We start from the raw sequence: 13,100 nt of genomic DNA, 5'->3' as shown, positions 1-13,100 counted from the left end.
TTCTCCATTCTATTGATATCAGGGCTTGAAAGAAGCTTTACAATGCCCAAAGTCTAAAGAACAGCTAAAGTTGACATAAAGGGAGAGGGTAGTGAGTACACTGCAGACTCAGTCTCCAGTGAGGTCAGGTCAGCACTCTTCAACCCTAATCCCCAGGCTCTTGTTCTGATCAAAGTTTAGGGAAAAAAGACTGGCTAGATCCGAGGGTATTTAAAGGAATATGCACTGCCCTTGGGTCATATGTATTGATCTGAAATTTTCACTTTAACCTTCTGCACAGACATTTCCTGTGAGAATTAATCTGTATTCAGAAGTTAAATTTGTGAAGATATAACACAGAAACTTGTCGTATTTGTCCCAAAAGTCATCCCTCACCCTCAATCAAATCTAAATGAAACAAACAACAAAACCCTTTACATATTAAAAAAATATCTTGTTTCTGTATGTTTCTCATTACCATGCTTACAATGTGAAGTGTTCATAAAAATGTATTAGACAAAACATACATGTTTACCCACAGACTCATTTCATATCAAATTTCTACTGAAGGTAGAATTTTAAAAGGAGTAATACTGTGTTCTAAATGTCAAAAATTAAATGTTGCCAAAAGTTATTTGCAGGAAAGAACTACTTCTAAGCAGTGCAAATGTTTTATATTCATGAATACGGCCCCCGATTACACACAGTAGTTTTTTTGTAACTAATTGTAAGAGAATTGATGATCCATTAACATGCATTATAGGAAAACATTCTCAAAGGGGCAGTTGGATGTAATAATAATGCCAACTGGAAATTATTTCAAGACTTTTACACTAATTACACAAACTAAGGAGGTAAGACCCCCATGTGAGTTATTTCCTTATAACTTTATATAACAAAATATACACAGGCAGATAAGATATAAATCTGAATTTTTCTTCTACTCTTTTGCATTGATTGTATTTGGGGAATGTGGAAACATTGAGAATTTAGGGAAAACATTGCAAAAATCTGAAACTCCCTGTGTATTCTAATAAAAGGTATCTTTATTCAGATGGAAACATACCTATATTAATCCATTTACACTCACTCCCCACCACACACACACAGGCTTGCTATACATGCACATTCACAGGAGTGTATGCGCCAAACTTCATACATACAGGTGTATACTAGCATTTCATCCTTTCAACATTACCTCATGAATTTTTAGCTACTCAGGCTCTCACCTTGCAGTAGAAGGGCAAAGCTAGGAATTAATCTTTTTTTTTTCCTGTGCATTGGAGGTTTTGTCTGAATCTAATTTCTTCATTTAGGTATTTGACTGACAGTTTGTTGGCCAGGATAGTTGTTTACTCTTAGTATTGCCTTGACCACAATTCCTTTCTGATCAACGTATTCCCATGTAGAGAGGTATAATGATGCACATGAAATAATTAGTATGCATCTTTTCAAATTACTCTTATATTTAGAGAGATATGATTTTTCCCAGTAAAGTGTTATTAGTTGTCAGCTTCACCCAAGCCTTGGGGAGTTGCAAGCTTTGAATACAAAAAGAGAAGAACAACAGATAGATATGTATTGTAATTTAAAAAAAAAAGATTTCACAGGGGTGGCTGCTTGTAGCAGTTTTCAAACAATCAAGGGTTTATTATATAGTAGTATAGCACTGAACAGAATATTTTAGGTACAGGCAGATAGGCAATTATAGGCAGAGGTAAGACTATGCTGGGCCACGAATACACAGGTTAGTTACCAAATTTCAGCTATGTGTCCACAAGTCCCAGGAGGAGCAGCTATTGCAGGTAGGAAAGCAGGGAACCAGAAGATCAGGAGTGCAGGAACACACACACACACACACACACACACACACACACACACACACAGAGAGAGAGAGAAGGAGAGAGAGAGAGCGAGAGCGAGAGCGAGAGAAAGTCCAGTCCTGAAGTCAGCCTGACTTCAGCCGTATGCCAATTACATTCTCATGTTCAGCTTCAGCTATATGTTAATCAAGCCTCAAAGTCCTGTTCACAAGCTGTGTCTCAACAGATGTGGATATTTCAGGTTGTTTCCAATTACCTATCAGTGTCTTTGAGCAAGTAAGAAACAAACCCTCTCCCAGAATTTTTCAGTTTATGTTTCTGAAACCCTTCTATAATGGAGAGATTTATGGTTACTCCTAAAAATTTAGATTTTTAGGCCCCTTCATCTGCACTCCAACTAACTTGAAAAGCAATGTCTTGATAGATGTAGGCAGACAGTTGTAGGATAATTCTGCTCATGTCTCTCACATATTTCAAATGTTCATGTCATTATTTGATCATGAAATTAACAGGTAACTTACCTTTTCTTATCTCCCCTACACTCAGCTGCCATGAGGCAGTACCTATATGCTGCTCACCACATATCTCCCAAGTTCTAGCACAGTTCTTTACCTATGCTGGGTACTTAATTTATTTGCTGCATGAATGAAATTTATTGGTAGCAAATTAACTCCAAATTATTTTTTTCTGTTATAGGATATATGCATTGAGATCCCACCCCTCCCCCCCAGTCTCAAGTCTTTATAGATTCACACATGTTTACACAACTTTAGCTTGTTCTGGCACCCTCATTCTTATCCATATGTTAAAAAACAATCTGTGTAGCCCACAATGCTGTATTTGAACTCAAATATTTCTTGTAATTCTACTGTAATGTTCCTCCTGCTTGTCCCTGCAGGTTCAATATAATAAAACAAGCTCAAAAGCACAGGAAGTTTCTTTGAAGCACCTTTCCTAAAGCCTGTGGTTCAATAAGGTTATTAAATTACCTTGCTGACAGGACAGTTGCCTTGAATGACATAACAGTGCCTAGATAAGGTGAAAACAAGATGCCATGCAGAGGAGCATACTGTCAAGTTCCTCACTCCCTTACCCATGAACCCAGACCTTGCCTGTATCCTGGATGTGATGGTGAGAACTGGGTCTGTAGAATAAAACTCTGAAGCTGTCCCTTCTCATTTAGCTTCAAAGACTACAGCTCCCAATTTCTGATATCTTCCTCTGCCCCCCCCCTTCAGGGTAGAACATGAAGGAATCGTGGTCGCTGAAAACTAAATGGGAAAGTAGGGAAGAAAAATAATTACGTGGAGAGAATGTGGACTAGATGTCAAAAGAGTTGACTTGTCTGGGAGAATTCTTATTGAGAAGGAAGAAGAGTCCTAGGACCTTCTAAGAATTCACTTTCTCACCTGCAGTCTTGCCAATTTTTCAGAGTCAAAGTGGAGAGGTCTCCAGAGAGAGTACAAAGGCTTTTGTAAACCAAGTTAAAAGCTTAAGGATTGTCAACTTTGCTCTGTGTGTCTCAATTCCCACTAGCTCAGCACAGTTGCTATCTTTTCTTTTCTGTGGAAAGGAAAGCAGTCAGGTGACACTGGAAGTTATTTGTTGTCACTATCTGGGTCTGTGGTTGTGTGATTATTTGCAACCCAAGTGCTAAGGGCATGATGCTGTGATAAGGGCAGGCCCCTATTCCAAGGATCATCTGGTGCACCTATTAGACAGAAATTGCAGGCAAGGCTCCAAACAGTTGTCTTATTGATGCACTGGAGAAAGCTTAGCTGCTAAAAGTAATAACAAAACTCAGGAAGCTGTCTGTATAGGCAATATCAAGGAAAATATTTGTACAACTAGCCTGTTCTTCTGGGGGAAAAATACAAAACAAAATCTGTGAGTCCTTCTGGCTAATATAACCTTAAGTCCTATGTGAGGAAATAATGCATCCATGTATCTTTGTTCAACTTTCAGTTCTAGCAAACAATTGTTCAAATTACATGCCACAAGAAACTGAATTGAAGATAGAGTCTGCAAGCCTAAGGGTAACATATATGGATTTCAGAGACATAATGTATTTACTCCTGTGGGCTATTACAGTTAGTATATTCATTTATGTCTCCTATTAAATCATGTGAAGAGCTATTTTGTGTGACCACTGTTCCACAATCTGTTTTAAGTGAGGGTCCAGTTGAAGGGAGGAAAAAGTGGTATTAGACAGGCTTTTCAAGATATAAATCAAATGCTAAGCTTGAGTTCCAAAATAATTATTGATGAGTGATATGAGTTAGTAGTATATATCACTTCTTTTTTATTATTATCTTTATTTATTGGTTAGAGACAGTCAGAAATCGAGAGGGTAGGGGGAGATAGAGAGGGAGAGAGAAAGAGAGACACCTGCAGCCCTGCTTCACCTCTTGCAAAGCTTTCCTCCTGTAGGTGGGGACCAGGGACTTGAACCTGAGTCCTTGTGTATTATAACATGTGTGCTCCACCAGGTGCGCCACCACCTGGCCCCCTATTATTTCTTATTCAAGCTGCATTACAAGTTTGGTTCTTCTGTCTCATTCACATTTTTTTTATTCACAGAGAATAGAAGATATGATATATAATCTAATTTAAAATTCTTAGTTACTGAAAAATTGGAATATTTTAAAAATAAAAATATTTTCAAAATTATGATATTGATTGATATGTATAGGCTGAATAATATTTATGTTATGATGTTGTGATCATGTGTAAATAAAGTTATAAAACTGGGAAAGTTTTCATTAAAGGAAATAAGGTTTATTTTATACTATGACAGTTCTTAGTTATACTTTTAATTTACATTGGTTTTACCTAAGAACTGGAATTACCTAAGAATTCATTTTCTTCAAAAGTTAATTTCAATTATAGTTTGTTTGTTTTTTTACTTATTATCAACAATATAACTTTTGGAAAGATGTTTTAATTGTTTTACTAGGAAATAATGATTTCCAAGACTGTTGTCACATGGGCACCATTTCTCAGCCTTCCATGATAAGTGACTGCACACCACTCCCACCACCAATGTGGGTCCTCTGCCATGGTTTACATTGGATCCCTAATAGTAACTCAGAACTCCACATTCTTGACCTTGCTGCAACAGATTATGCCTTGTCCTAGTTTTACCTCATGCTTTCATGCTTTCTTTCCTTTCCTTGTTTCTTAAGTTCTACCCAGAAGTGAGATCATCTGCCTTCTCCCAATCTCACTTAACACAATTCATTCAAGTTTCAATCAAGATGAGGCAAAGAGATAATTTAATCATTTTTAAAAGCTGAGTAGTATTCCAGCTTGTATATATACTGCAAATTTCTTAACCATTCATCTGCTGTTGGGCATCTGGTATGCATCTATGTTTAAGAAAAAACTTTAAACACCAAAGAGATTATTATGTTTAATATTTCATTGGGGATTAATGGTTTATAGTAAAAAAAGTTGTTGGTACATTGTACGATTTCAATTTTCTGCAAAACATTCTCACCCCAAGCCCAGGTCTTCCTCCATCATTATGCACCAAGATCTGAAAGCCCCCCTTCTTTCCTTTACTTTGATGCAATACACCAAACCCATTTCAAGTTCTACTTTGTGTTTACTCTTTCTGTTCTTATTTCTCAACCTCTGTCCATGAATGGGATCATCCAATAATCATCCTTCTCTTTCTAGCTTATCTCACTCAACATGATTCCTTCAAGCTCCATCCAAGGTGATATGAGGAAGGTGAATTCACCCTTTTTAATAGCTGAATACTTCCCTTATGTTTATGTACTACAACGTTCTTAGCCACTCATCTGTTGTTGGACACCACAGTTTCTTCTAGATTTTGGCTATTACAAATTCTGCTGTTATGAAAATAGTTATACACAGATCTTTTTGTATGAGTCTGTTTGATTCTTTAGGCTATAACCCCAAGAGAAAAATTGCCAGGTCACAGGGTATGTCCATTTCTAGCCTTCTGAGAGTTCTCCAGACTTATCTCTGCCAAAGAGCTTATAAAGATGGCCAATAAGACATATAAGTGCTTTAAAATAACTTATTATCAGAAATTGAAAACACACAGTGAGACATTACTTCACACCTGCCATACATCAGAAATGACTGAAACAACAAGTGCTGACAAGAATTTTTATGTCTATTCTGATTGTTAGAAAAGAAATTGGTTCAAACCCTGTGGGTAACTGTCTGGAGATAGTTCATAGCATTTGAGATAGACCTACCCCATGGCCCAGAAAGTGTTAAAGAGTGTAAGAAGTAGACCTACCTCAGAACCTGGCACATCCTCTCCTACAGATCTATCCAATGAAAACAAAAACAAACAAACAAACAATGGTTCATAAAGATCTATGTATACCTATGTCCATAGAAATTTTATTTGGAAGGAATTCTTACAGGATAACAAGTGTGTTCACACACACACACACACACACACACACACACACACACACACACACGCATACGCACACACACACCTCACACTCATATGCTCAAAGTTCAAACAATCAATTTCATATAAAGTGATTCTAGTAATTTGCTGCTTGTACTGTGAAGGCCTCGGAACCATTAGCAGAGGACAGCCCACATTTTTATGTTCTTTTTTTCCCAGTCAGGGCCTCAGACTGATTTTGTCTTTCAGAGAGAGAGACATACAGAGAGAGAGACAGACAGAGAGAGACAGAGAGAGAGAGAGAGACAGAGAGAGAAATAACAACACTTGGGCTTCTCCCGTACTGCTATAATACTCTCATGTGGTTCCAGGGCTCAAATCTCTCTATACATGGGAAGTCATAGTCTATCCTCTATGAAATATCTCTCAGATCCCTGTACTTTAATTTCCTGTGAGACTTATTGGTAGACAATTATCATTCAGACTGTGCTATTTTGTCTCTGTTGAGTCAAGAAACTATTAAACTCATGAAAATATTCTTGCCAGAATCCATTCCACTGTTCTAGACAGGGAACCAAGCACACATAACTCAACACCATCAAAAACTAAAATTTGTTATAAAGAGAAAATGAAGCTAAAAGTGTATTCTTTAGCTTTCCACTGAATATGGAAATTGCCAACACTTTTACGACACATTTATGGCCTTGTTATAATTATGTTTTTGTCAACCTTTTACCAGTCATGTTCTCTTTGAAACCAGGGAATATATCCAAGTCACCTAACATTGTAAATATTCTGCAAATTTGTATTGGAAAACTAAAGGAAGAAATGAATTGAAGTTGGTCAAATATCCAACAGTTCATATGGTGCGGGCTTGCTCCAGGTCCCCTGCAACCCTAGCTAGCGGGGGTGAAGGGTCAGAGCAGCCCCCTGGGAGTCCTGGGGTGGCTCTATGTGGTGGGAGCAAAGTGCTCAGAGAGACAAGCAGTCATCTCTGGGAGAGCCTCAGTGGGACAAATCATTTACTGGAGGGAAAATGTAGGCAAATATACCCATTGCTTGGGGGGAAGGTTGAGGTAATTATTAACCCAAACACAAAGCAACACAATGCATAGTCACATTTTGACCTACAGACTGTTTGATCACAAGTAAAAGTTTACCTACCATACAGGGTTTGGTCACAAGCTTCACAATGTATATTTTTCCAGAGGTAGATTGCAGGCACTTTAGGGCTGGGGGGAAAGGAGGCAGCTGAGCAATCAGGATGTTTGCTGGTGGTTTTCAGGTTAGCCATACACAGCAATTTATGGTCTTTGTTTAAAAAGGGAGGAAGGGTGGCATGTGTAGAGAGGCACCTATGTCGGAGGTCCAAGTAATAAATTCCAGAGGTCAGGATGGAACTGCCATATCTCAAACCGCAAGGGAGAGGGTCTGGGGTTGACTTGCTCATACTCTAATGGTAACAATGGTCTAGACTTCCTGGGCAGTGGGCCCAGCCCACAACAATATGGATAACGTGCAGCTTTGCCATGCATACAACCTCAGGTTGAATGTGGCCCCCACCACATTGAAGGAAGCTTTCGTGCTGTGGTCTCCTCTCCTACTCTCTCTCTCTCTCTCTGTGTGTGTGTGTGTCTCTGTCTGTCTCTCTCTCCCTTTATATCTGTATCTTAATTTTTTTTTAAGAGGGGGCCGGGCAGTAGTGGACCATATTCAGTGCATATAGAAAAGTACAATAACCTGAGCAAGGACCCCTGTTCGAGCCCCAGGCTCCCCACCTGTAGGGGGCTTTACAAGTGGTGAAGCAGGTCTGCAGGTATCTTTCTTTCTCTCCTGCTCTCTGTTTTCCCCTTCCCTCTCAATTTCTCTCTGTCCTATCCAACAACAGCAACAGCAACAATAACAACAACAATGGAAAAAGATGGCTGCCAGAAGCAGTGGATTCATAGTTCAGGCACCAAGCCCCAGCGATAACCCTGGAGACAAAAATAAAATAAAGGGAGTCAGACAGTAGTGCAGTAGGTTAAGCACATGTAGCGCAAAGCATGAAGGCCAGCTTAAGGATACCAGTTTGAGCCCTCCAGCTCCCCACCTGCAGGGGAGTCCAGGTCTGCAGGTGTCTATCTTCCTCTCCCCGTCTCTGTCTTCCTCTCCTCTCTCCATTTCTCTCTGTCCTAACAATGATGACATCAATAACAACAACAATAAAAAAGGGCAACAAAAGGGAAAATAAATAAACATAAAACAAAGTAAAAATAAAAATAAAATAAATAAAAGATATGAATGAACAGAAGTATGTGGTCTTTAATGTTGCCAATTTTAGTTACCAAAATAAATTCTTGTAGTTTTACAATTCACCTATCCATCTTAATATTGTTAGTAGTATCTGAAAGGGCACTTGTTTTCCAAGTTATGGTGAAACTTCTGTTTCTTTGTGAAATGTTTGAAATCTGTGAGTTAAGAAGAATTTAGTGTAATATTTATAGACATGATGAAGTCATCTGAGATAATATCAGATTCTTCCCCCCCATCCCAGGCAAGAATGTACTTTAATTTAAATTCTTTGTTTTTTTTTTTTATTTGAGGGGCAGTGGTTTACAGAAAATACAGTAGTAGGTATATGTGTAAAATTTCTCAGTTTTCTGCATAACACTCTTAACCCCCACCTAGGCCCCACCATAACACTCTTAACCCCCACCTAGGCCCCACCATAACACTGCATAACACTCTTAACCCCCACCTAGGCCCCACCATAACACTGCATAACCCCTATCTAGGCGCTCCTCTACCGTTAGTGCTCCAGGATCTGAATACACCAAATCCAAATTCTTGAACAATGTAGGACATAATACTGGTGTTATGTGTGGTCCTTAGCAGGGATAATGTCACATGCCCAATTCTAAACCAATCACTGAAAAGGTGTGGAATTGCCAAGATTAATTTATATTAATCAAGATTTGTCTCCTTGGATTAAGAGAGGCCCAGATTGTGTTCCTTGTAAAACTACTGGCACCTAAGTTAAATAGTAGAGGCTTATTAATGTTTTGATAAAAAAATATTTTTGATGGTTTGTCAGAAGAAATTCAACATAAGAGCAGTCATTTTATTTATTTCTAACAAAGATTTTAGAGAGATACTATATTTTTCCATGAATGGCCAGGCACATCTGATTTTTTTTTTCTTTTCCAGTAAAGCTTAATATGTAAGTTCTGTTTTCAAGGTAGTTGCTGAAATCTAGTTATCACTTCCTTATATTAAACAGGAAAAGGAAGAAGAGTGAGCTTTCTTCTTCTGGAGATTTCCTGCATACCCAAGAAAATAATCTGTTTATTAATCACTGGGCAGATATTTTTTACATACTAACATATGTGAAAAAGGAGTACTGATAAATGTAGTTAGAAGTACATTGCCAAAATCAGAGTCTGTTAGTTAGGAGGAAGGGGATAATGGATGTTAGCATAAACAACTACTAGACCCTGTTAGAGCCAGCAATGACACGGAATGGCAAAATGAAGAAGTGAGAGAGGAAACAGAATACTTGGAATGAATTGTCCCTAGTAACCATTCAACTTCTCTACATTGCAGATAATTTTAAGCAGTGAAATAGTCATACAGCAAAAGTATAGGAAGGAGAGATAAAGGATATAGTAAATCAAAGAAGTGTAGAACAATGTACAGAGAATTAAAATTATGTTTTGTGTACTACATCATTTTTAGCCCTCTTGTCCTTAACATATGAAAGGATTATTATTTTTCAAAATAAGGAAATGTGGAAGTCAAAACCAACCTATCTTAACTAGAAACAAGGTCACCTTTAGAAATGTAAATGTTGGGGTCTGATGGTCTGGTCACACAGTGGGCTAAGTTCACATGGTGTTAAGAACAAAGACCAGTGTAAGGATCCTGGTTCCAGCCTCAGCTCCCCACCTGCAGGGGAGTCATTTCACAGATGGTGAGCAGGTTACAGGCGGTGAGCAGGTCTTCAGGTGTCTCTTTCTCTCTCCCTCACTGCCTTCCCTTCCTCTCTCCATTTCTCTCTGTCCTATCCAACAATGATGACATCAATAACAACAATGATAACTACAACAACAATAAAAAACAAGAAGAGCAACAAAAGGGAAGATAAATAAATATTTAAAAAAGAAATGTAAACATTACCTAGAAGGATATGTTTATTAAATGAAAATAATTAGCTATTCTACAAATGGAGGATTGGTAACTAAGTATCTAATTAGCTAAAATAATGTCCAAGGAACTTATAGGTAAAGAGTTTCAATGCATAATAATTTTAGTATTACAGTGACAATCTTTGTTTTGTTCTGTTTTTAAGGTAGCCAACCAGGTAGTTCAAGCTCTGCTCACTCAAAAGGTAGGTCACTTTCTGACTTTATTCTTTTCAAAGTACTTATGTGGATTGATTGAAACTCATATTGTCAAACTAGTACATTGTGATTGATAGACACATTACTTTTCTATTTATTCACTTAAGTTAAAATTGTTTGTGTTAGATGGTTTATGATGTAATACCAGGAACCAATAGAATTGTAAAATTCAAAGCCTTTATAAAGGAACAGAAAGACTTTTGAAAATGAAAGATTTCCAAGGAGTCAGATAAGTAGCAAATGTATCATTTTTATATGATAAATGTAAACAAATTGCTAAAGTCCTCCAATTCCCATAAAATAAATAGCCTCTTGCAGACTGCTTTAACCAAGGCCTACAATTCAGCAAGAGATCTTTGAGGCTAGGAATACTATTTAATTTCATGGAAACTTTGTTCCTCTTCTATAAATTGGGCATGACAGTCCCTACCTCCTAGAATTTGCAAAGGAGAGATATTCTGTGACAGGAAGAGTGTAGAGCAAATCCCATAAGAGCTACTTTATAGTAAATATAAAACAAATGGTGATAATGCATCCTTGAAAGTTGCTGAGAGCAGATTGTAGGGATTCTGACCCATTCCCAATTCTCCATCCTCACAGGAGTGAACTATGTGTTAACTCTGTTGATCTTGAAACTCACCTCATAGTTTAAATTATTTCAAAGCATCACAGTGTATTTTAAATGTATACATTTAAGTTTGTCAATTATCCATCAGTAAAGTTGTGGAGAAAATATATAAACAAATTTTTACACACAAAATGCCTATACCTGTGTATCTCTCTGTGGTGGCTTCAAACAATATGTATGCTATTGCTATTACTGAAACATGGTAAGTAAATGCAAATAACTATCCAAATTTGACTAATTTGTTGGCTTCTATTACAGCATTCTTTTTTTTTGTAATTTTTTTCTTTTTTATTTAAGAACGGATTAATTAACAAAACCATAGGGTAGGAGGGGTACAACTCCACACAATTCCCACCACCCAATCCCCATATCCCACCCCCTCCCCTGATAGCTTTCCCATTCTCTATCCCTCTGGGAGCATGGACCTAGGGTCATTGTGGGTTGTAGAAGGTGGAAGGTCTGGTTTCTGTAATTGCTTCCCCGCTAAACACAGGCGTTCACAAATTCACAAATTCAGAAAGGCAAAGAAGAAAGAAGTGTATGACAAGATTAAAAAAAAAAGAGAGAGAGATAGAGAGAGATAAGAGAGAGAAAAGGGAGAAGATAAGAAGAAGGTTTGTAATTAAAGAGCAGTGCGAGGAACTTCCCAAATGTGTATCAGTGAGTTTAAAAAAAAAAAAAAAAGAGAAAAAAAAAAAAAACACCCTGTTTGGTGGTATGAGGTATCCTGCTAGTAGCTGGTCCCAGGCACTGCTTATGGGGGGTTGTGGGGCGGTGGGAAGGATGTATGCTTGAAAATTAAAAGGAAGAAAAAAGAATTTTTTTCCCCCTATTCTAATTCTTAACCCAAATTAAGTTATAGACCCCTCCTTGGTGTCACCGCTATGGCCCCTTATTGGCTGGCCTGCTAAAGGCAGAAAATCCTATTGTTTACACGAGATGTGTCCGGAGCTCAAAGGCTAGCCACTTCTCAGTCCTCCATCTTCCGGGAAACCCCCTCCTCCAGACTTTTTTAAAGGATTTCTCAAAAATGAAAACTAGCTCCAAGTCCTTTGATCCAATGAGAGCTATACTCAAGAAGTCTTTGGATCCGCCCTCAGGGTCGCGGTGGACCCTGGAGACTCCCAAGAGAAAGCCCCCGAGCTAAAGTGCTCTCTCCGGGTCCTCTGCCCGCCGCGCTCTGCAACCGGCGGAGGAGCCGCCTTCCTCGGCTGGCGGAGGACAATGCCCGGCGCACTCGCCTTGCCCGGCGCCCTGGGAATTCTGGAGCCCCGCTAGTCCGTGTCACCTTTACTCTAATTCTTAACCCAAATTAAATTGTACTCACTTTTTGGTGTCACCCCTTATTGACTGGCCTGCTAAAGGCAGAAAATCCTACCGTTGCCGATGATGCGGTCAGAGCGCTCGCTGTTAGCGACTTCTCAGTCCGCCATCTTCCTCTCCCTCCGCGTACTTTTCTTATCTATGGTTACTTCTGGCTGATTTGTAGTTTCTTCTAGGCTCTTGTCTTCATTCATTGGAGTAGCAGTTTTATTTGTTTTTCATCTACCCATTTTTTTGATTTATGTGTTTCTTTTTTTTTTATACTCTGTTGTTCCTCATTGTTGTGTCTTGAGTACAAGCAACACTGTACTAAATACCTTTATGACAATTGCACTCACCAACCTCAGGAATTACAGTAGCAACTGAAGCAAGTATTGAAGCAGTTTAATCACTACCTGTTAGGCAAACAATTTCTCCTGTCCGTGAAAGAATAGTAACCAAATCCCAGTGAAGAAGAAAGAGAAAAAATAAAAAAATTAAAAAAGGGATAGGAAGAATAGACAGTTATGCAAATCTACTATCCGCTGTATATTCTAGGGGTAACAAGAGGGGAAAGGGAACTAGAG

General features: G+C 38.4%; 1 protein-coding gene across 1 annotated transcript in view; it reads left to right on the top strand.

The window, feature by feature from the left end:
• The window catches only part of NCKAP5 (NCK associated protein 5), a 1,079,978-nt gene that overhangs the window by 850,180 nt on the left and 216,698 nt on the right, over positions 1-13,100 (top strand). Inside the window, 1 exon segment of the mRNA XM_060178101.1 lies at positions 10,532-10,570. Within this exon segment, the coding sequence (XP_060034084.1) occupies positions 10,532-10,570 (39 nt within the window).

Source organism: Erinaceus europaeus, chromosome 18 (assembly GCF_950295315.1).
Source record: "Erinaceus europaeus chromosome 18, mEriEur2.1, whole genome shotgun sequence".
NCBI classification, from domain to species: domain Eukaryota; kingdom Metazoa; phylum Chordata; class Mammalia; order Eulipotyphla; family Erinaceidae; genus Erinaceus; species Erinaceus europaeus.
Note: the sequence above shows the minus strand (reverse complement) of the source record. Positions and strands in the feature narration are given on the sequence as shown.